This window comes from Tachyglossus aculeatus, chromosome X4 (assembly GCF_015852505.1).
Source record: "Tachyglossus aculeatus isolate mTacAcu1 chromosome X4, mTacAcu1.pri, whole genome shotgun sequence".
Lineage (NCBI taxonomy): Eukaryota > Metazoa > Chordata > Mammalia > Monotremata > Tachyglossidae > Tachyglossus > Tachyglossus aculeatus.
Genome location: NC_052098.1, coordinates 19,346,771 through 19,372,090, shown reverse-complemented (window position 1 = coordinate 19,372,090; position 25,320 = coordinate 19,346,771). Strand labels below are relative to the sequence as shown.

The following is a 25,320-nucleotide window of genomic DNA, read 5'->3' as shown; positions in this document are numbered from 1 at the left end:
GGCCCAGAGAAGTTAAGTGACTTGCCCAAAGTCACACAGCTGACAAGTGGCGGAGCCGGGATTCAAACCCATGACCTCTGACTCCCAAGCCCGTGCTCTTTCCACTAAGCCATGCTGCTTCATGCTGTTCCACCTGCTTGCAACTCCCTCTCCCTCCAATCAGACCACAGCACTCCCCACATTCAGAGCCCCACCCCCTCTAAAATCCCACCTCCTCAAACAGGCTTACCCTGACTGCTTTCCCAGCATCCTGCACCATATCACCCCTTTAGCCAACTCTAGCAATTTTAAACTTATATCCACTCTCCTTAGTACTCATGTATATTCACTCAATTGTATATGCCATATGTCTGCTTGATTTATTCTGACAGTGTTGTAAATACTTCTGTTTCCCCCCCCAAGAGCGCATGCTCCTTGTAGGCAAGAAATGGCCACTTCATTATTCTGCACTTCCCAATCACCTAGTTCAGTCCACTGCACCAAGTGGACACTCAATGTTACCTACTACTTTTATAGGACAGAGTGAAGAGCACTCTTAACAAGCTCAGCGTGATGATTTTGGGTGATCTTAATGAAAGAATGGGTAGATCAATCTTTCCAGGAATAGATGGCTAATGAAGGCACTATCGAATGACAGCAAAAAGCTGCTGGTAAAATTCTATGCACAAACTTGGCTTGAAAAAAATAGCACTTCTTCCCCTGCAGTACATAAAAGCATTACTTGGAGCAACACAAAAGAGCAAAAGTCAGCATAACCATTATAATTCAAAATGCATCCATTCCAAGTTGTCAACATGTGAACACTAAGTTCTGCAAACATCAACAGCCACCCAAGTCTGATATTCTTCTAATTAAGATTAAAAGCAATGTCCAAGTTAACTAAGTTATAAAATGAAAATGCATCATTTATCCAATTAGGCCTAATCTTTCTCTCCAACAAGTCAACATTTGTCTGTTTCACTGTGAATACATTGTTCCCAACCCAAATTTTAAGCGTACCGGTCAAGTCAGCCTTCCAGGTGATGGAACTATCATGAGGGGTCTCTATTGTCTTGCCTTCAAGCTGCATGCCTAGTTCATCAGTCTTTACTATCGTAGATTGCCTATTGAGAAGAAGCGTGGACTAATGGATAGAGCACGGGCTTGGGAGTCAGAAGGATCTGGGTTCTAATTCTGGCTCTGCCACTTGTCTGCTGTGTGACCTTGGGCAAATCGCTTCACTGCTCTGGGCCTCATTTCCCTTATCTGTAAAATGGGGATTAAGACTGAGCCTTATGTGGGACAGGGACTGTGTCCAACCTGATTATCTTGTATCTACCCCAGTGCTTAGAACAGTGCCTGGCACACAGTAAGCACTTAACGAATACCATTATTATCATTATTATTATCTATGCACTTATCTTTCTAAATTCAGTACTAGAATACTATTCTAGACTGTATGCTCGTCGTGGGCAGCGAATGTGTCTGTTATATCGTACTCTGCCAAGTGCTTAGTACAGTGCTCTGCACACAGTAAGCGCTCAATCAATACAATTGACTGACTAGTGTGTGTCTGGATATTCCTCCCTCCTTAGCACTACAGCAGTCACTGTCCCTGAGAGAGCTCCTGTTTCTGCCTAAGTCCCTACTTCTGTTCTCTTCTCTGACTGATTGATTGATTGATCGATTCTCTCCTCCAGATGTCCAGATGGCTTGGGCTCTCAGGCCTCTGTCCTTTTGCGTTCCCGGCTTCCTCGAAATGAAAATATTCACTTTTGTTTCACCTTTATTAAATTCAAATCATAGCACCAAAATATTAAATAAAAGAAACTACGTGCCCAAATTGAAGTGTTATAGTTAGACGTTGCCCATCCCTAGACATCTCTCTCTGTTAGCATAAGGCAGGGGAGAGATTGCTACTTCCCACAATATGTTTGTGGAGAGTCCACAATCGTTACCATATTTCCTCCTCCATTTTCAGTGGGTTATGCTTTACTCAAACTTTGGAAGAATATAGGTCTGTTATAGAACTTGGCCCAAATGCCTTATTATCAGAATAACACTTTCTGTGCTTTCTGAATTCAACTTTTCTCTTCTGTATTCCTCTAATTCTTCACTCATTTTCTCATTTTGCCCCAATCTTGTCTCTCGTCACCGACCCCTTTCCCATGTCCTCCCCGTAGCCTGGAACTCCCTTTCCCCTCCATCTATGACAGATCACCACTCTCCCCACCTTCAAAGCATTATTAAGGTCACATCTCCAACAGGCCTTCCCTGATTAAGCCTTTTCCCCAGCTCCCTCTCCCTTCTGTGTCATCTTTGCACTTGGATCTGTGACCTTTTGGCATTTGATATATGCCCAATCCTCAATCTCACAGCACTAATAATAATAATAATAATAATAATGGCATTTGTAAAGTGCTTATTATGTGCAAAGCACTGTTCTAAGCGCTGCTGGGGGGGATACAAGGTGATCAGGTTGTCCCACGTGGGGCTCACTGTCTTGATCCCCATTTTACAGATGAGGTAACTGAGGCTCAGAGAAGTTAAAATTACTTGCCTAAGGTCACACAGTAGACATGTGGCAGAGCCAGGATTAGAACCCATGACCTCTGACTCCCAAGCCCGTGCTCTTTCAAATATTTCTAAATTAGATACTTTAAATTATTTATATTAATGCCGTCTCCCCCTCTACACTGTAAGTTCATTGTGGGCAGAGAACATGTCTGCTAACTCTTTGGATTGTACTCTCCTGAACATTTAGTACAGTGCTCTGCAAATAGTAAGCGTTCAATAAATACCACTTAATCCATTTTTCATTTCTTGCTCTTTTTGGCTTAAACTAAGTTTTTCTGGATGATTTGATGAATTACCTTGTCTTCCTTCCAGTAGTCCCTCTGGCTGTCAATCAATGGCATTTATTGAGTGCTTAGTGTGTGTAGCAAGAGCACTGTATTAAGTGTTTGGGAGAATACAACAGAGCAAGTACTCATGACCCCTGCCCTCAAGGAGTTTACAATCTAGCAGGGGAGAGAGACATTAAAATAAATTACAGGTAGGGTAAAAAAACAATAGAGAATAAAGATATGTACATATACACTGTGGGGGTGTTGTCAACCTCAAAATGCTTAAGGGGTACAGGAGTGGGGAGAATAGGGTAAAGTTATAACTTGAAGTATCAATGAAAACGTTTTTGCACAACATTCAATGACCTAATTCCACATGTTATGTTCTTCGTGCCCACAAATCCTGACTCCTGCACCTCAGTATGGTGTGGATGTAAAAGACGAGGGGCATAGAAACAGAAGAGCAAAAACTGCAAAAACAACGTGGTAGAGCTAACCAACCTTAAACTGAATTAAGCCAGGGTTCAGAGTAGTAGGGTGCCAACTTCTGCCCCTAACACTGTAGAGAAACTCTGAAAGTGAAAAGGATATGTAGCTAACCCTTGTGTCCTATGGCAACTCAAATGTCTTTCATCATCATCATCAATCGTATTTATTGAGCGCTTACTGTGTGCAGAGCACTGTACTAAGCGCTTGGGAAGTACAAGTTGGCAACATATAGAGACAGTCCCTAACCAACAGTGGGCTCACCGTCTAAAAACTGATTTAATGTAAATGTTACACATAGAGAGTTTAATTAAGGAAATGGGATTTGGACAGCCTGCCCACCCCCACCAAAAAAATCCACATTTCAGGATAGCACAGCATACAATCCAAAATTCAGCCAAAGAGACCCCATGATATTGGTACCCATAATCTCCTCCTTCTTGACTGTGAGCCCATTGTTGGGTAGGGACTGTCTCTATATGTTGTCAATTTATACTTCCCAAGTGCTTAGTACAGTGCTCTGCACACAGTTTAAGCACTCAATAAAATACGATTGAATGAATGAATGAAAAAGTTTATTATTGGCCTAGCAAAAAAAAGTTCCAAAGACAGGCATGAATAGGCAGGCACACAAAGGGCTTTGACATGAAGAATAATCAAGGAAAGTAGGGAAGAAAGAGACATGAAGGGGAGACGCACAGAAAGCCCAATTTAGCTCTGCTGCTCTGTTCCACGGCTCCAACATCTCCTCCAAAATGGATGTCATGGCTGCAAGGAGGAGACTTATGGATCCTGCCCGCCTGGCTGCCTCCTAGTCATACTCTTTTGATCAATCATATTTATTGAGCACTTACTGGGTGCAGAGCACCGCACATTAAGCGCTTGGGAGAAGATGATAAAACAGCGTTGGTAGATAGGTTCTCCTACCCACAAGGAGCGAGGTGTGGGCAGACTGTGGCAGAGACAGCCTGATAGAAAACAGGAACCTGCATCTCCAAGCCCATTCTCAATCTGAGGTGAGAGAGAGGGTGACATGTTGGAGAACAAGAAATGCACATTGCCCTCATGCACCCTTATCCCCAAATGCCTCAGCCCTCCGAATTGTTCTTTATCTCCCAATATGAAAGATAACTATATTCATGTGTAAGCATACATAGATATGAAAACAGAGAAAAACTGTGCGGGTGGGAGAAGAGAAATGAAGAAGACTGCAAGAGTTAAAATAAATTAGAGTTTGGAAAATCCAATTTCCTGCTCATTCCTGGCAAGGAGAACCAAACCCTCAAGAGAAGAACACAGGGATGCAAATGGATTGCTTCAAATTAGGAGGAGGTACCATGGGATCAGTATGTTATCCCAGAGACGAGTGCAGAAAAACAATTCTTTCAACCCATGCCACTTGATAAATCCTTTTCCGCCAGATTGTTAACACACCGCTCAAAGAACCACCTTCAGCTACAGGGATTTGAGAGAAGACTTTATTATTTCTAATTCTAATCATTGTTAATGCAGTAATCAAGCATTCTTTTACAACAACTGGAGGGAGGGGGTATTGAAAATGCTTAGAGTGTGGGAGAAGATTATGGGCCCAATTTCCCATAAAATTAGAACTGTTGAGGGCCCAATTTCCCATAAAATTAAAACCATGATTCTGCATCCTACTAACCCTAAAGTCCAGAGATGCATAGACCTTATTGGAACTAAGCCTTCCCTTAAGGTTTTACTCCTCTAATATGCATAACAAACAATATTTTCAGGGTGTTATCTCCCACTCTGATCAGCAAACAGTCCTTAATTAACCTGGTATATTCTTCTGCTAATGTGATTAATAAACACTCCTTCTTTTCTCCCTTCTCTAGGCAGCTCCCTACTCCTCTCCTCACCAGGTTTCTAGATGGGAAGGGGGCCTTCTTCCATTGAAGGGGTGGCACCATTTACTACAAAGAGCCCCCTCCTCCTAGGCCCAGAAAAACAACATTTTTGACACCTCCCATTTTTTTTTTGATGGCATTTATTCCTGGGCACGCTAGAAAACAAAGGTTTTACTGTTGTCCTATTTAAAAGAAAATCAGACCCACTGCTTTCTTAGGATTCTTCTACATAGATCTAAGTTTTAGGGAAAAAATCCCTAATTAAGTACTTATCTCAAAGGAAAAATGATCAAGCTAAGGGACTAGATCAATTCTGAAACATTTAATGAGAATTTTTTTTTTTTTGCTTTGAGTGAAAACTTGGAAGAATTTACACATCACTAGGGAGGGGGGGAGTAGGACTACACAATCACGAAAACAAAGCATATATTGAAGTTGCTTTAAGGACCATAAAAGAAAGGAGCAAATCTCATGAGAGGGATGGAGACACGGTACCACTGATCTGTATATTTTGTAAGCCTTTATGAAATTAGCTAACCTCTGAAGAAGACCAGACGCAGACGGAAATACCGTCCTTCCCCATTCTAGTAAACTACAGTAAAAGTTGTATTATCTGGGATTTTTCCAGTGGGAAAGATCTAGAAACCAAAATTTAAGATATTCTTCAATTCAAGAGCGGTCATGTCTACTTCAGCCCTTGTTGGGAATGCCTCCACCTAATGGGAGAGGCATTTACAGCATATCGATCAATTGGATTCACTGAGCGCTTCTGGTGTGCAGAGCACTGTTCTAAGCAGTTGAGAGAGTACAATATAACAATGTTGGTAGACATATTCCCTGTCTACAACGAGCTTACACTCTAGGGGGAGGGAAGTCTATAGAAAGGAGCAAAAGAGTTCATGTCCTCCTTGGGAAAGAGGGGTGGGCAGTAGAGTCAAATTGTAATTGCTTCTATGATGCCCACAGGCTCTTCTACATCATTATTATTATTATTATTATTGTATTTGTTAAGCACTTACTATGTGCCAAGCATTGTTCTCCCCCTTCTAGACTGTGAACCCGTTGTTGGGTAGGGACTGTCTCTATGTGTTGCCAACGTGTACTTCCCAAGTGCTTAGTACAGTGCTCTGCACACAGTAAGCGCTCAATAAATACGATTGAATGAATGAGTGAATGAATGTTCTAAGCGCTGGGGTAGATACAAGGTAATCAGGCTGTCCCATGTGGTGCTCACAGCCTTCATCCCCATTTTCCAGATGAGGTAACTGGGGCACAGAGAAGTGACTTGCCCAAGGTCACACAGCAGACAAGTGGCGGAGCTGGGATTAGAGCCCACGTCCTCTGACTCCCAAGCTAATGCTCTTGCCACTAGGCCATGTTGCTTCTCTACATAATTCTAACGGAGCTGTCCTGGAATGATGCTGGGTAGGAAAGCAACAAGCTTTTCAGCAAGCTATTCTCCCTCTCACAAACAGCTCCGGGCACTAGTGTTCCTGGACTTCTAGGGGCTGCATCCCTAGACAACTGATCAAAGAGGAAGCTCCTATTCTGCACAGAAGTTTTCACTCGTTGAAGTCTGTTCAAGCTAACGGGCTTCTCGAATACTTGATTCCTAATTATGTGGTCCTTCCTAGCCCTCTGTGTTATCTAAACAAAACCACCTTGTGGGAGGGATTATCTGAACGTATGCAGATAGTAGTGATAGTTGACTAGAGAGAAGATATGAACAGTACTGCAGTCATTCAATCAATGAATTGGATTTATTAAGCGCTTACTGTGTGCAGAGCACTGTACTAAGCAGCTGGGAGAGTACAATATAACTGAGTTGGCAGGTTGTGTTCCCTGAACATAAGGAGCTTACTGTCTGGGGCAGGGGGATGCAGAGAATAATAATAATAATAGCATGTATTAAGTGCTTACTGTGTGCCAAGCACTGTACTGAGTGCTGGGGCAGATACAAGATAATGAGGGCAGACAGTTTCTGTCCCAAATTGGGCCTACAATCCAAGTAGGAAGAACAGGCATGGAATCCTTACTTAACTGATGAGGAAACTGAGGCACCAAGAAGCTAACCCTACCGAACCCCAATTTACCCTACCAAAGTTACCCTGTCATTTGCTAACCCCTCCATTGGGGTAGTCCTGACTCTTGGTTAATTGGAATTTTTGACTCACCAGCACTCCTCATTCCCCTCAACATACTGCTTAACAGACCATTTACTGTATTATTTGTTGGCACAAACCAGCCTATTTCCTGGAAAGAAGTTCATCTCATAAGGCGACTGGTGGGCAGTAATACTTAGAACATAAGAGACAGTTTAAGGGCATGATTGGCAAGTCACCAAAAAACACACTCGGGGCTCAAGTGATTGAATTTCAAGGCTAATTCCTTTCTGTCATCTGTTCTATGGTTTATTAGATTTCATTTCTATTATTCTTGTTTTACAATGTGGGTTTTTTGTGAAAACCTGGATCCCAAACACATCAAAAGATAACTTCCAAGCAGCTAAGTTTGAAGTTGAGTTGATGGACAAAAGAAAATGAGAGAAAGCTAAAAACAGATATTCCGATGCAAAAGGTTTTTAATGGGTTCCTTTTTAAAGTCAGCTTAAAAAGATCAATTGAGATCAGATACTTATGAAGGATCTTAGGAAGTGGGTGCATCTCTTTTGAAGGCAGGGGATGGGTGTAGGAAATCAAATTAGAATTTTAAAAACCGGTCAAAGAAGGCTTAAAAAAACCACCCGGGGAAATGTAAGCCAGTAAGCCCCAGTGACGCACATCTCAGGTCCTTAGGGAAACGGCTGACATCCGAGACAGTTATCTGAGAAATCAGTTGAGTTAGGTGAGGTACAGGAGGAAAGGGCGAAAGGAAACATCCTGTCTAGTCCCAGTGAATGACGCGGTAGGGTTCTGCATGAGCCGCTTTTGGGGACCAATCAAACAGGTCTGACTCTGTACCTCCATCTCGCCTATCTCGCTGCTGCCCCTTTGTCCCTATCCTTTCCTGGACTTGGAACTCACACTGCCCCTGCTCCTCACCAGTCCCCGGCACCCCTCTTCGTTTCTTTCAATTTTAAGAGGAACAGTGGGGCCTAGTGGAAAGAGCACAGGCCCGGGAGGCAAAGGTCCTGGGTCCTACTCCCAGCTCGGCCATGTGCCTGCTGAGAGACCACGGGCAATTCGTTTAACTTCTCTGCGCCTTGGTTTCCTCACCTATAAAATGAGGATTCAATTCCTCTTTTCTCTCCTACTTAGACGGCGAGTCCCATGTGGGACAGGGACTGTGTCCAACCTGATTATCTTGTATCTTGGATAGTGCTGAGCCTTTCATGCTGTTTCAGAAGCAGGACAGGAAGTCTTCCTCCCTAAAGCTCAGTTCTGCCGCCAGCTGGAGAACTTCTCTACTTTTGAGCCAACCTATCTCGGTTGGCAACTGTCCACCATTGTAATGCATTACCAAGAAGAACATTCTGTTCACAATGTATTCCCTCCCAAACCAAGGTTTAGGAAGGAGGGAAGTTCTGAACTGGTACAGTATGTGCCTTTAGAGAATTCTAACTATGGGCAAGGAGCCAGCGATTCTTCCAAGGTAGGTAGCATGTCAAACCAGAAGGCCTAACAGACTACAAAACAGATACCGGAAGGCATAAGGAGAACAACTAACTCTTTGAGACAACAAGGCTATAAGGGTTTCTCATCTCGATCCAAGATCCGGGAAATACTGAGCTAAAGAAGCTGTCCTATCGCTGCACTGCAGAAGTCGGTGGCTGGCATGGCTTTTGTGGCTGCTGGAGTGGCAGTCTCTCCCTTGAAGATCCACGCCTGGGCTGCAGGAGCAATATGCAATCCAATCAACAGCCAATGACTCGGTGGAAAGAGCATGGCCCTGGGAGTCAGAGGGGACCTGGGTTCTAAACCCTCTCGGCTCTGCCATTTGCCTGCTGTGACACCGCAGGCAAATCATTTGCGTTGCATTGCTAGGTTTTCACATTAATCCAAATCAATTTTGTCAAGGTGCAAAAATAAGCAGAAACCCAAAGATACTGCCTAAGAGGGGAGGTTCAAGGAAGTGCCCTTGGGTAGAAAAAATGAACTCCAGCTTCCAAGTAAAAAGTGGAGAGCAACTGTCAAAAGAATACAAACATCCCTAGATTTTAAGCAACCTGAGGACAGGGAACATGTCTACTATTGTACGCTCCAGAATACTCAGTACAGTGTTCTATGCACAGTACGCTCAAAAAATACGATAGGTTGATGTGCATAAATCAACAATGAAATGCTGTTAGTAAGAGTTAACGTAAGCCTGGGCGGCTGCATTAACAATAATACAATATAAAAGTATCAGTTTCCCTATCCTCTGCATTTGCCAAATACTTACAGAAGTTGTAGATCCGAGAGGTGGAAACACATTTAAAGAGGAGTATGGAGAATTAGGAAATGATCCAGAAAAGGAACCAAAAATGAACCCTCAGAAAATTAGGACCCATGAGGCAAAGTTGACTCAACTGGCATTACAAAGTCAGAAGAAAAAAAGGCCAAAGGTGATCCAGAATGGCTTTGAATTATAGAGACAATAGTTTTAGATTTCCTCCTGATTTTGCCTCCTAAATTGAGTAGAATCCTACACACAGATGAGTAACTGTACAAATTATCAGGATTACCTTTTTTGAGACTTCATTAGGCAATGTTTACATTTTTTTGTAATTCAGCTTTACCTATACCAGTTTGAGCATTTTTATAATGTCACTGGATATGGAGCAGCTCCAAATCAAGCCTATCCACTTCCTTTTCCAAACATCTATTACACCCCATTTCACTTCAAAACAAAAATTAAAGATAAATTTGAAATAAATACAGAATACATCCTGAGAAGCAAAATGGCCAGGAGAGCTGTGTTCTAATCCCAGCTCTGCCTTTTCCCTTCTATATGACCTTGGGTATGTCACTTGTCTGTGCCTCAGTTTCCTCATCTATAAAATGGAGATTTGATACCTTTTCTCCCTCCTAGTTGGACTATGAGTACCAGGTGGCTCAGTGGAAAGAGCATGGGCTTTGGAGTCAGAGATCATGGGTTCAAATCCCGGCTCTGCCAACTGTCAGCTGTGTGACTTTGGACAAGTCACTTAACTTCTCTGTGCCTCAGTTACCTCATCTGTAAAATGGGGATTAAAACTGTGATCCCCCGTTGGACAACCTGATCACCTTGTAACCTCCCCAGCGCTTAGAACAGTGCTATGCACATAAGTGCTTAATAAATACCATCATTATTATTATTATTATGTGGGACAGAGATTCTGTGCAAACTGCTCATATTGGATATCCCAAGTGCTTAGTACAGTGCTTAGCACAAAGAAAGCACTTAAATACCACGATTTTTATTATTATTATTATGCTACACAAAACATGTCATACGATACAGGAGTACCCAGGGTTAGGGCCACCACCGTACAATCCATGTAATCTAGAGAGACATACAACATTCACAAAAGAATAAATCATTCAACAGTATATACTGAGCTCCTACTATATGCAGAGCACTGTGCTAGGTGCTTGGAAGAGTACAATATAACCGAGTTGGTATACACCTTCACTGCCCACATAAGTTTATAGTCTAGAGGGGGAGCGAGATATTAATATGGATAAATTATGGATATGTACATCAGTGATGTGGGGCCAAGGGAGAGGTGAATAAAGGGTGAAAATCCAAGTGCAAGGGTGACACAGAAAGGTAGGGGGATCGTCTGTCGGATATGAAGAGGGAGGGTGTTCCAGGAGAGAGGCAGAATGTGGGTGAGGGATCAGCTGCAAGACAAACAAGTACAGTGAGTAGGCTGGCATTAGAGGAGCAAAGTGGGCAGGCTGCGTTGTAGCGGGAGAACAGTGAGGTAAGGTGGGAGTGGGCAAGGTGATTGAGTGCTTTCAAGTCTGTGGTAAGGAGTTTCTGTTTGATGCGGAGACTGGAGGACTCTGAAGAGGGGGGAAGCATGGAACAAATGGTTTTGTAGAATAACTATCTGGGTAGCAGTGAAATATGGACAGGAATGACGAGACGAGAGGTATGGAAATCAGCAAGGAGGCTGATGCAGGGGCCAAAGAAGGATAGGATAAGTGCTTGGATCAACGTTGTAGCAGTTTGGATGGAGAGGAAAGGGCGGATTTTAGCAATTTTGTGAAGGTTGAACTGACAGGATCTGGTGACAGACTAAGTGGGCTGAATGAGAGAGATGGGTCGAGGATAACAAATGGTTACGGGCCTGTGAGACAGGAAGGATGATGGGACTATGTATAGCGCTGGGAAAGTCAGAGGGAGGACAGGGCTTGGATAGGAAGATGAGGAGTTCTGTTTTCTACATGTTAAGTTTGAGGTGTCTGCGGGACACCCAAGTAGAGATGTCCTGAAGGCAGGAGGAAATACAAGACTGCAGAGAAGGAGAGAGATCAGGGCAGGTGATATAGATTTGGGAATCATCTGCATAGATATGATAGTTGCAACCATGGGAGCGAATCAGTGTACTTATACCTGCTTTAGCACTCATGTTTATGTGTACGCTATTTAACTATTCTAGTTGTGCATAGTTTTGTTTGTCTTCCCTATGAGGGTGCAAGCTCCTTGTCATTTCTTTATTCTATACTTCCCAAACGTCTAGTAGAGTACACCACACCAATTGGGTGCTCAATAAATGTTGCTACCATTTAGAATTCTAAGTCTCTCCCGCAATGTCCTCAATCACCTCTGACAAACTTTGGCAGACCATGCTAGTGATACATATGCACTGAGTCCCACACTTTTCTTCTGCCTCCCTTAATCTCTCCTTACAGTCTCTTCTTCTTAGTCACTTTCTATATTAAGCTCAGCAGTCACATTTATTCAGCTAAAAAACAATTCTGGGGGAAGTTTGTGATTCACTAGAAATACTAAAGATGGTCTAGTAGAAAGAGCATAGGCCTGGGAGACAGAGGTCCTGGGAGACAGAGGTCCTGGGTTCTAATCCCGGCTCCACCATTTGCCTGCTATGTCACCTTGGGCAAGTCACTATAACCATGCCTCAGTTAACTCATCTGTAAAATGCGGGTTAAGACTGTGAGTCCCATGTGGGATATGGACTGTGTCCAACCTGATTAGCTTGTACCTACCCCACTGCTCAGTATAGTGCCTGGCACATAGTAGCATTAAAAAAAAAAACAGCATAAAGTCGTTCTGCAAGTCAAAATCCTTTTTTGATATTCAATAGCTCCACACAATAAAACAACACCCAAACCACAACAATTTCTTGCAATAACATTTCTGTAATAAACAGGAAAACATGACATTTTACACTAAAAATGCAAGATGGGTTAACACCAAACAGAAACATGCAACTTGCAATCCTCAGCGGTAGGAGCTGCAGTGGGAGGCTCAGCCTCAAAGATAAGAAAGCAGAGAAACAACTGGCTTCACGTTGGCACTAGGCAGGTAATAGTAGTAGCAGCATTTATTGAACACTCACATGGTGTGCCGCACTGTCCTAGATGCTTGGGGAGTACAGTACAACAAACTGACACAGTCCCTATCCTCAAGGAGCTTACACTCTGATGGGGAAGACAAATATATTAACTAGAGCATACCTTACACCACCTACTGATGATCATAAAAGACTCAGTGACGCCATGCCAGTCAGTCCGTCAATCACATTTACTGAGCGCTTACTGTGTGCACAGCATTGTATTAAGCCCTTTGGAGAGCACATTATAACAATAAACAGACATGTTCCCTGCCTACAACAAGCTTATAGTCTAGAGGGGAAGATAGACATTAATAGACATAAATTACAGATATGCACACAAGTGCTGTGGGGCTGGGGTTGGGGGGATGAATAAAGGGAGCGAGTCAGGGTGATGCAGAAGGGAGTGGGAGAAGAGGAAATGAGGGCTTAGTCAGGGAAGGCCTCTTGGAGGAGATGTGCCTTCAGTAAGGCTTTGAAGATGGAGAGAATAATTGTCTGTTGGATATGAGGAGGCAAGGCATTCCAGGCCAGAGGTCAGACGTAGGTGAGAGCTCAAGGTACAGTGAGAAGGTTAGCATTAGAGGAGTGAGTTGTGCATATTAAAAACAGAAGTCAGGATACATGGGAGAATAATCCAAACTCCCCCACCCAGAAAAAAGTCTGTAAGAATAATAATAGTAATAATAATAATAATAATGTCGGTATTTGTTAAGCACTTACTATGTACCAAGCACTGTTTTAAGCACTCAGGTGAATGTTATGTGCCAGCGGAACTTGTTATAATTGGAAAAAGAATCTTAATGCCTCAAATAATTCGTAACAGTACTCTTACCAGTATCAATCAATGGTATCTATTGGGGGCTTACTGTGGGCAGAGCACTGTACTAAGTGTTTGGGAGAGTACCATAACAGAGCTGGTAGACCTGTTCCCTGCCCACAACAAGCTAACAGTCTAGAACGGGGGACAAATATTAATATAAATGAATTACGAATATGTACATAAGTGCTGTGGAGCTGAATATCAAGTGCTCAAAGGGTACAGATCCAGGTGCAAAGGAGATGCAGAAGGGAGAGGGAGTTGGAGAAGAGGGGGCTTGAAATCAGGAAGGCCTATTGGAAGAGATGTGACCTTAATAAGGCTTTAAAGGTGGGGAGAGTGGTGGTCTGGCATATATGGAGAGGGAAAGAGTTCCAGGCCAGAGGGAGGACATGAGCAAGGGGTCGGCAGTGAGACAGACAAGATGGAGGCAGAGTGAGCAAACTGGCACTAGAGGAGCCAAGTGTGCAGGCTGGAATGTAGTAGGAGATCAGCGAGGTAAGGTAGGAGGGACAAGCTGAATGAGTGCTTAAAAGCCGATCTTACGGAGTTTGTTTAATGAGGAAGTGGATGGGCAACCATTGGAAGTTCTTGAGGACTGGGAAGATGTGGACTGATCTGTTTTTTTAGACAAATGATCTGGATAGCAGAATAGAGTATGGACTGGAGAGGGGAGAGACAGGAGGCAGGAAGATCAACAAGGAGGAGGATGCAGTAGTCACGGCAGGCTCTGTTAAATGCTTGGATCAGTGTGGTAGCAATTTGGTTGGAGAGGAAAGGGCAGATTTTATCCATGTTGCGATGGTAGAACAGACAAGATTTGGTGACAGATTTGATGTGGGCTGAATGAGAAAGATGAGTCAAGGATAAAGCCAATGCCAGTAGCTCTTCTTTTACCAGTACTGCTTACTGGCTAATAATGATAATAATAATAATAATAATAATAATGATTGACATGTTTGTTAAGAATTTATTATTTGCCAAGCACCACGCCAAGGCACAGAAAAGTTATATGACTTGCCCAGTGTCACACAGCAGGCAAGTGGCAGAGCCAGAATTAGAACTCAAGTCCTCTGACTTCCAGGCCTGTGCTCTTCCCACTTGGCTACACTTGCAACACGTTCTTTTAGTTCTGGCTACATTTCCCAGCAAGAAAGTTTATTTTTTCCTTTCTACTGTTCATGCAATCAAAGCCTTTGCCATTTAAGTGACCACTTTAAATGTCAACACTGCTGCAGGCAATTCTTTTTGAATTTGGGGTTTACACAGCAGGGAAGGCAGCCAGGTTTTGAAAATCTGGCCCGTGCGGAGCCCTTCTCTAAGATCCTGGTTCTCCAGCGCAGAGTTAGCACAACAGGGGTTAAGCCTCAGAAGGGCCAGCACCCAGAATCTCAAAAGACTAAATGCAAGTTAGCATTTAGTCTCACATATTATTAGGCAAGTTTGTACCAGAGCAACAGGGTGTGAACCCAGCTCCTCATCCAGAATTGGCAGTTTCTTCTTCTGTGTTCCCTTGGGTTGTGATCTGCTTTTGATTTCTATTTGACTGTACTTCATGCCCAATATTTCTCAAGCTTACGATTGGGATTTCAGCTATAGAACACTATTTTGGGTTGGCAGGAACAAGCTAAGAACTATATGAACAGAGCGAGCTGGCTTCTTCCACTTCCTTGGCCCTCCCCCTGCACTCCCACCCTCTCAGCCTCAGAGAGCAACTGATAAACCAAGAGGAAAATAAAGTATGTATGGGGTGGGGAGAGGGCCCCTTCTGGGTCTGTGTGGTGTTTCAAGAGGATGGGTGAGAAGTGGAGGTCATGGAGGCATTCAGGGAGGTGGGGGACAGAAAGGAGGGGGTACAGTGAGGGTGTTGAAAAACTAGAGTTTGACAATCATTACTGTAGACCAAGACCACAGACCCGGGAACTGGACCCCGGGTACACAAGTCGAGCCACTGGACCATTATGGTGCAGCAACGGCCAAGAGTGCGTCTGCTTAAGTGCCAGGACTTGGCTTTACCTTAGGGCCAGCGGTTCGTACAGTCTTCCGGCTGTGACTCGGGCCAAACGACCAGGGCAACTGGCCCAGTTGCAGGGATTCAAGTCCATTCTGGGTAGGCCTAAGGTTTTTCTGAACGAAACCGGCCTGAAAGTGACTCTCCAGTTCCAGATCAATCCTAAAAATGAGCGGACCGATCTGCACCTCTGAGGCACCACTTAGGAAACTTTGGAATAAAGGAGGGGAGAGAACAAGTTAAGGCCATGGACAGCAGTTCTACCATTTGCCTTATTGTACAACATCCTCTTCCAGTATGCCTTCTGCAGTAGCAGAGGACCCAGCAACCTCCAAACCTGATAGGACTCTACTGTTGCATGAGGCTGAGAGCCTGCAAAAATAATTTCTAGAGCAGGACTTGTATATACCGTATTTACTTGTTTAATTGCCCCAATTTTGCAACCCCCAAGCAAAGGAGGGGACTCTTACTTGAGGAATTAAGTCTAGTAATACGGGGAGTAGAAGCAAAAAACTGAAGGAGGGAAGAGAAAGAAAAAAGGTAAAGGCACTTGAAAGCCTCTTCTACCACACTCTCAAGTACTGCTCTTCCTCTCCCAGCATGAGCCACTAACACTGTTTACAAAAATCTTTTATTTTCTTTTCAAGAAACAGGAAGGGGAGGGAGACACTGACTGACCATATTCAAAGAAATTTTATAGCTAGATTTTTTTTGCGTCAGGTTATAAAATTTCATGTGTATTACAACTGAAGGTCCTAAAATGACCAATAGTTTAACCTACAGTGTTCTCAGTAACCCATTTGCACACATGGGCCACAACGTTACCCAAGAACACAAACTTACATGCACAGACACAAAGTTTTTTGCACCTTGCTTCCTCTAATTCCCCTTTCTACAACAGAGCCGCAGCGTCAAAGCTAGCTGTAGCTATGTAGTAGGGGCTGCAGGGCTAGCAGGAAGGAGAAGTCCTGGAACTCCCATAGAGCTCAGGGAGGAGGAAACATTCAAAGTATAGGCAGAGCTCAGGGGAGGGATGACTCTAGAAATCCTTCAGGGTACAGAGAGGTTATTCTCTCTGTGGGAGTGGGACTAGAGAGAACATAGGCTAGGAAAGCCCCAGAATCCACAGGGAACTGAAATGGAGGAAGCAAGTGGGTCAGGGAAGTACCCTATTGGGGGGCAAGAAGACAGGGAAGGAAGTGGTCCAGATCTTTCAACAGCAAAAATAAATAAACTGGAAAAAAAAAGAAAAGGGAGCTGGGAAAGGAGGGGGTAAGGTTGTCTGATTCAGATGGGTCCCCTTTTAACCAAGTTGAACTACAAAATTCATATAAAGGTGTTTTAGTTGTCAATAATTAAGTCAATTTTACAGTGGCTTTCTTTGCCCCCACTAGTATTTTACTGTGGAGTAACTTCTGTCGTTGAATTATCTTTAAGTTGCTTATTTTCCTATAAAATGACCAACAAAAAACTAAAATTCTGTGACAAGCAAGAAGAGGCTAACTAAATTTCTTACTTACTGAAAGTACTAAATTTCTTACTTGCAAGTATGTGAGGTATAGTAAATGCCTGCAAGCTAAAAATTTCAAGAACATAACCAGCCAATATTTCAGAGTGAATGGGTTCCAAGTCAGAAAGGGCAGTTTCAAGTAGCAGAGGAAACCATGTGAGGAAAGTTCAGTTGTAAAACAGAGAAAGGACTAAGCATTGAAAGAAAAGTTAGGGCAGATTCAGGGCAGATTCTCACTTTTGCTCTCTGCCCTGACCATGCTGATGAGATTTAGAGTATATGGGTTGCTGTATTACAACTCTTACTCTCAGCAAATGCAAATGCCTGTCTCTCTCTCTCTCTCTCTCTCTCTCTAGATATACCTATAGATATATATACCTATATATAGGTATATATATTCAAGCTTGTGAGGATGTGGTGTTGGTGGTGGGAAGGGCATACCTCAAAAATCAACCCAGCAGCTGGCCTGCTGAAATAGAGGGGAGCAGAGGGAGTTTCTGAGCCCAATACTCAATACCCAATACTCTGGAATGCCCTAGCCCTGTTGCTGACATGCCCAGGTGGCACAACAATATTCTGCTTGCTTCTCACTGAAGGGGAAAACAGGTTTTGAATTTAACCTAGTGGGCAGCAGGATGATAAGAACAGTGGGAATTTCCTGAGCCACAAGTCCTCCCAGGGCCAGACAAGATTTTGAGAGGAACAAGGGAAGGTGGGAAAGTCGGAAAAGAAGAGGAGGCGAGGAGGGAGGACAGTCCCGTCTGATGGGAACAACTCATCCCATCTCCACCACACTTAGGTACATATCCTAATACTCTGAGGCTTCTCCACTACCTGTAATTGTCTCCCCCCCATACTAGATTGTAAGCTCCTTGTGGGCAGGGAAAGTGTCTACCAACTCTTCGTACTGCACTTTCCCAAATGCTTAGTTCAGTGCTCTGCACACAGTAAGCACTCAATAAATACCATCAATTAATTAGTTGTGCTTGCTCCTCACTTCAGCAGCGGGCAGGATTTCTTGGCTGTTACGATGCAGGGAATTGTGGGTTCTGAAGAAAACTTTTTTTTACTTGTCTGGGCAAGTGAGTCCCTAGAATTGGTCTCTCCTTGACTTTGTGAGTTTGGGAAATATGCAAATCAGTGGTGAGCAGATTTCTGGATGTTTTCCAATACCACTAATTTGAGCTCTTCAGTGAAAATGTAAAAAAAACAACTCTGGCCTACTCCCGAGAACATGCTAATCATTTTGCTAAATTTTACACACCAAACTTCCAGTCAGGTCACGAGTGTAAATGTACTGAAATGCAATCCAAGAAACATTTCAGCCAAATGTAAAAAGAGCTGGAAGAGCTCCCAAGGGACCACCAGGAAATCTGGCACAACCACCACTGAACTACATCACAGACATTTTCACTGTGTTTTCTGCTAGTACATGGCATGGAATAGATTGGCTTTGCATGGCTGCACAGAGACCAAAGATTTCTATTGGGAAGAGTCTAGGAAAGATCAGTTTTCCACCAATTTTAGAAAGCAAAATAGTGAAATCGCTAAATCTCTGTAGAAAGGCTGAAAAAATAAAGGTCATTTTTTTCATTTGAGAATTAGCAAAGGACTGAAATCATGACCAATAAACAAATAGTCTTAAGTCACCAACCAAATTCCTCACATGCACATAAAAGAATCTTCGTAACAAAAATAATACAGTTCTGATTGAAGCATTCCCCTACATGTGGTGTGAAATGCGCTTATTACATTTATATACTGGGATCCACATAATTTGCTACTGATTCAAGGCGCTGACTTTTGAAGACAAGGCTCTACAAGGATTCGAGTTGCAGGCTATAGTGATTAATTCTTTTCCGGGTGTATAGTCCAGGCAATTGTAATGAGAAATTTAGACACTGGAGAATACAAGAGAGCCTACACCTCTAATCAATCTTAAGGGCTCCTTATTGAAGGTGACAACCAGATAAGTGTATCTATACCTAATGCCAATTCTTTTAAAATTTGTATTTTAAATTAAAAAATAACTTTCATCTTCCTGAAACCTAATGGCATTCATCATAGGAGTGAATGAAAATATTAACAATCTTCAAATTCTTAAATCTATTCACTAAGCACTGACACATCCTTACTTCTGTAATATATGGGATTCTTAATGTTACATATTAAAATGAGGCGCTGAGGCGCTGATGGCCAAGCTTAGTTTTCTGAACAAATATGGCATTGACAGATAATTGGGCAGACTGCCCAATGGAAAAATGAATAAACATGCCAATGTTGGAAAGTTGTTGATTGCAAGCTCCTTGTGGGCAGGGATTGTATCTACCAACACTACTGCATTGTACTCTCCCAAACAGTACAGTATTCTGCACAGCAAACACTCCAATGCCACTGATTGTTTGGTTTTTCAATGCTTCCATCAAGATCTGTCAATAAGCTTTTCAAAGATATCTATCACTTTCAAAATTATGGACCAAAATGGAACAGGTCACATAGGGTTGTTCAAAGATCAAATGGGATCGTGCCAACTTGTATACAAGGAAATTTTATTTTTTTTCACTTGGATCTGTACCCTTTGGGCATTGGTGTTCACACCACCCCCCACCCCTTTTAGACACATCCAAAATTTATGTATTTATACTGATGTCTGTGTCCCCCTCTAGATCGTAAGGTGCTTGTGAGCAGGGAACGGGACTACCACCTCTGTTGCATTGTACTCTTTCAAGAGTTTAGTACAGTGCTCTGCACAGAGTGAGCGCTCCATAAATACCATGACTGACAAATTTCAACTTATTTAAGAACTGAGACTGCTGAGCCACAAAACTGAGAATATTGCTCTGGCAAAATCATAGGCAATTATCTTGAGCTTTGCTGTGACAACAAACCATAGACTCAACCACTAGCTTAACCCTGGAAACACGTGAATTCCACAAGATAAAAACTATAATTTTTTACAATTGTATTACTACTAGCAGATCCTGTTTGGTTGGAACGAAAACAGAAGTTTTTCCTTGACTTGAGAGTTAAGAGCTGGAAAAAAAATAAGCAGCCTTGATTTTGCAACAAAGAAAACTCTTACCCCAGCATAATTTTGGCATGAACTTCTTTGTTAGTCCTTGAGATTTCCCTCAAAGTGGTAATTTCTGCATCAAACCAGAATCCTCGTTCTTCAGGAGTCTCTACATTGTAGTTAACCATCACCACGTCACCTACATTGAGTTCATTCCACTTCAGGATGGTTCTTGCCCGTGGTCGAAGATTATTGGCACCCATTTCTATGATACCATTTTCCGGATACCTTGGAAAACAACAGAAAGGATTATAACCAGCATTTCCAAAGCTGTGGAAACAAGTTAACACGAAATGTATTCATCCCATTAGGTATCAAAGAGTAGCTAAGCAGTCAGATAAAAACACAGTGTCCACGGGGTTACCATCTAAAATTGGCATTTTAAATAGAAAGGAAAATCAGTGGTAAGATTCCACCATCGGGCACTTTGGCTGAACTCCGATTATAGTAAGCTTTCATACTTTGTCCAGTCTAAATTAACCAGACCATCTAGAGTGCTAAAAAGCAAAACATAATTTATTAGTTATCCTAATAAAAGGGCAGTCTCCAAGAGGGACCAAAAAGGAAGGTAACAAAGACACACCCCAAAGCAAATTTTAGGTCCATAATGAGGAACTCAAAATTAAAAACACATCCTTATGTATCCTCACCTCAATAGTGTTTACTGAGCACCTAGTGTGCAGAGCACTCTACTAGACCTTGGGAGAACATACAATAGACACGATCACTGCCCTCAAAGAGCTTACAATCTTTTAAATTACTGCCTTTAAAAAAGAGCATGCAGGTGTGCTTATCTCTACTGAGTCACGCAGATTAGAAGGGGTCTGCTCTTCTAAATAGTAGTGCCCATGGCAAATATCTTCCTTAACCAGCCAACCCCAATTGTTTGAAGCTGAGAGGACACCTGCAGACACCTAACAAAATGTGCACATGCACACAACTAAGCTTCAGAAAGCTTTCTTTGGCTGCCGTTCAGCACACCAGCAGCCATGCGGAAAGGAGAGAGGACTAGACTACAACCTCAAGGCCCAGTTGCTCTCAGTTGCCCAGTTCCCCTACCCTCCTGCTGCTCAAAAGGACTACAAAATCCTAGAGCTGCTCTTTTGAACCCAGCAAGTTTTAGAAGCAGCGTGGCTCAGTGGGAAAGAGCCCGGGCTTTGGAGTCAGAGGTCATGGGTTCAAATCCTGGCTCCGCCAATTGTCAGCTGTGTGACTTTGGGCAAGTCACTTCACTTCTCTGGGCCTCAGTTCCCTCATCTGTCAAATGGGGATGAAGACTGTGAGCCCCCCGTGGGACAACCTGATCACTTTGTAACCTTCCCAGCGCTTAGAAAAGTGCTACAGTGCTCTGCACATAGTAAGCGCTCAATAAATACGATTGATTGATTGATTGATTGATTGATAGTAAGTGCTTAATAAATGCCATTATTATTATTATTACTTCCTGTGCCTCAGTTACCTCATCTGTAAAATGGGGATAAGACTGTTAGCCTCATGTGGGACAGGGACTATGTCCAACCTGGTTTGACTGTATCTACCCCAGCACTTACTACAGTGCCTGGCACACAGAAAGCACTTAATACCACAGTTATTATTAGTATCATCATTATTAGTCCGGCTGTCCAAATCTGCAAACAATTTGGACCACCAGGCTCTTACTCTCCCCTACACAGGCTCATGGGATTCCAACTTTTTGCCTGCAATAAAGAGGGTCAATTCAACCAACAGCACCTAAACATTCACTCTCTGGTGTAAACTGGCACCCGTAAACCAGTACTGGAGGGGCAAACCCTTTGTACCCATTCTGACTCTTCTCTCAGTTCCCGCAGAAGACGTGGAAAGTGTGAAAAGCAGACCCTGACAGGAACTCGGTACTCTGCACACACCTTGCAGTCTGATGGGATTGGTCCAGTGTTCTCAGCTTCATCTGGAATGAACCTAGTTACTACCAGCAACCTGCCACCTGAAGGCTTAGAAGCCGTTCATGACAACTCCACTATGTCGATGATGAAATCAGCAGTGTAAAAAGCTGGGCCGAAATGCATAGGGCATAGGTGTCTGAGATACGTGCAAATGACTAGTTCATTCTAGTTTACAGCCCCTTTGACCCACATGATCCCATGGACCTGAACCTACAGTCCCCTTAAAATAAACCTCGTAATTTTCTGGCGGGGAGGGGGGCAAGACTTACCATTAACCTGCCTTTACATGAAGGAAAAAGAAAATAGGTGATTGGAGGGGTTAAATACTTAACTCCACCACTAGAATTAGCCTGTCTACCCAGATAGGCAGACAGCAGGTGGATGTTGAACTTGAGGAGAGAAGGTAGAGACATGGATTGGTACTAGGTAGCTGAGTCTTACTGGAGCAGCTCTGCTAACCTCAGAAAAACCCACAAGAATTTACAAAGGAAAACACCTGCCAACAAGTAGCCCTCACCCAGGTGAACAAGCCCTTTAGAACCATATGCCCATGACATTTTCACGACACTTGAAAATGTTAAAATTGAGTTACAATTGAAAAGAATATACATAAGGCTGTGTTTTAATTTTCAGTTCCAAAGCCTGGAAACTCAACATTCATACTAGTCTAAGGACCTTGGCAAATAGGGAGCAGCAGCCAGACAAAATTGGCCTAGAGAAGATCGGTGTAGAAGGGCCAAGAAGGCCAGCAAGAGACCTGGCCTCTCTGAAGCTCCCTGGAAGAGGCAAGGAGAATGTCCTGACTGAAGAAAGGAATCCCCCTAGCCTTCTCCGCCACTCCTCTCCCAGGTTCTCTGGGCTGGATCTCTTCCTGGTCCTTCTCCTGACTGTTGGGGGAAGTGCCAGGACCCAACATTAATTGGTGAGAAGCTTCTCATGTATCCAAGAGTTTCTGAGTGAACTACAGTCAACTGAATAAATAAATCTTCAATGCCTTCCCATTGCTTTGCATATAAAAACAAAAACACTTAATCCATCGGCTTCAAGATTTTCTATCATCTGGCTTTCTATTGCCTATCTGCTCTGTTCTCTACATCTCCACTCATGTTCTTAGCTCCTCCCAAAAACTTCCTAATTGCCCCCTCGCACTTGGCTCTGTCTCAGTCCCCTATCTCGTGCCTGCGGGGAATACCCTCTCTCCTCAACTTTGCCAAACTATAGCCTTATCCCACCTTCAAAACCTTCCTAAAAAGTCAACTCCTTCAGGAGGCATTCGCCCATTAATTTCTCCACTGACTGGATATTTTTGTGATCCAGACTTCATTTACTGCTTGTACCTATTCTCCTACACATTGCTTTTTTCCCCACTCATTTTGGGTTTGCTCATCTCTCCCATTACCCCACATTCCTTGAGTAGAGCAATCACAGCTTTTCTTCTTTTGTATTCCCTACACCTTGCACGAAGGAGGTTTTTAAGAAATACTGTTGATGATGATGGGTAATCTCATTTAAAATGGGGACATATGGATGTGTATTTACAGCTAAAGATAAAGTTTAGTTGAACCAGGTACAGCAAATATCAGACACTTTGGCCCATCAGAACTCCACATGTTCAGCCACACTTGAGCCGGTGTTTTTTTTTTTTTGGGGGGGGGGGGAGGGAGTCCACTGCAGGTGAATTAGGGGGCACTAATTCTGCAAGCAGTGCCTCATGCACAATTAATTTTGAATGTACCACTGGCCAGCAGGGTAATAAAATGGCAGGGAAGGATGTATACCAAACAAGTGGGACACATAACTAACGGGGATTGTGGCATACAATACTGTTCGAATCAGTGCGCCATCACTGATACAACAGTGCGGTCAAGGGGAAGAATCACAAAACCCTGCACCAAGTCCGATAAATCTTTCTGCCTCTGCCCCCAATGCCTAACTGGGCTACCCTTATTTCTTGTAGTCATGCCCACAGAGCTGTTAAGATATGACTCCTTCCCATACTCCTATATACAGGCAGGCCCTAATAGTAGTTTATACTGGGGAAGAGAACTACACATGGTAAAGCAGACAACTAAATCAACACAATAAAAATTGTTCTGGGAATGCAAATATGGTCACCACAAAAGACCTAACAGTTTTTATGTTTTATAAGTCAGCAGAAAACTACACCATTTCTTCCATAAGTTAAAAAGCACGAAGGAAGTAAAAAGCTGGGTGGAAAGGCGTGGGGCATAAGTGTCACAAATGCATGCACATCACCATTATGTTCTAGTTTACAACATCTTTGACCCACATGATCCCATGGATCTGAATTTACACTCCATTTAAAGTAAGTCTCGTCATTTAGGAGGGAAGAAATACTTCAGCCTGCCTTCTAAGGAAAAAAATAAGCAAATGGAGGAATCGATGCTCAAATTGTCAAACTTAGAATGCCATCACATATAGTTCAAGCCTCTCGGACTGCAAGTAATTGATCATGCTTAGTGGGTGCTACATAAGAATTCAAATCTTTCCAATACTGAATACATTCTTCACATTGGGAACTATTCAAAACAGTTTGAAGGTTTCATTACATTATGCTAATAAACTGGGGGTGGTGGGGATTGCCGGGTGTCAATCTGCTATTAGGCTGCATTCTCAATTTTCTGTGGATGGAATTCTAAACAATCTCCAAATAATCATATCATCATTTCAAAGAATCAGAGCTGGAAGGGACCTCTTAAGAAAATCAAGTTCAGCCCAATGTCTCTGGGCTGGTGAAAGACTGACCTACTCAAGTTAGATGTTTATCGATTCCCACCTGCTCACCCCCCACAACCCCGTCCCAACCTCCCAAAGCGCTTAGTACAGTGTTTTGCACACAGTAAGCTCTCAAATACAATTGATTGAATGAACTCCCCCCCAATCCCAAATCTTCTGGGACAATGAACATCAGTAACTTCCTGATGTCTTTACCACCTGGACAGCAAAGTTGTTCTTCCTTATGTCCAACTCAACTCTATCCCTCAAATGGAAATCCATTTCCTTTTATTCTGCTTTTTGGGGACTTTGTCCTTCAAATGCTTGGACAGCTACTTAATAACCTCTCCAACCACTCCTTAATGGCTCCTTCACAGGTCTTACTTTTCAGTCCCTTAATTAATTTTGTTCCTTTTTCCACACTGGTCTGACCAAAGACAAGACAGACCTTGGCAGCAGGAAAAAGGTGCTTCATGGATTGTGTGAGGCTTCTGGGTCTCTCTTCCTCATCTTAGTGGAATTGGTGAATGTGGTAAAGTGCACCCAACCTCCTTTACTGCCTTTCCTCTTCCCTCTCACATTG

General features: G+C 43.0%; 1 protein-coding gene across 2 annotated transcripts in view; it reads right to left on the bottom strand.

Annotated features, from left to right (window-relative positions):
- Window positions 1–25,320, bottom strand: part of UHRF2 (ubiquitin like with PHD and ring finger domains 2) — a 136,841-nt gene that overhangs the window by 55,893 nt on the left and 55,628 nt on the right. For both annotated transcript variants that reach the window (XM_038769492.1, XM_038769494.1), the window contains exon 4: window positions 20,089–20,307. In XM_038769492.1, coding sequence (XP_038625420.1) covers window positions 20,089–20,307 — 219 coding nt within the window. The remainder of the gene's footprint in view (window positions 1–20,088; window positions 20,308–25,320) is intronic.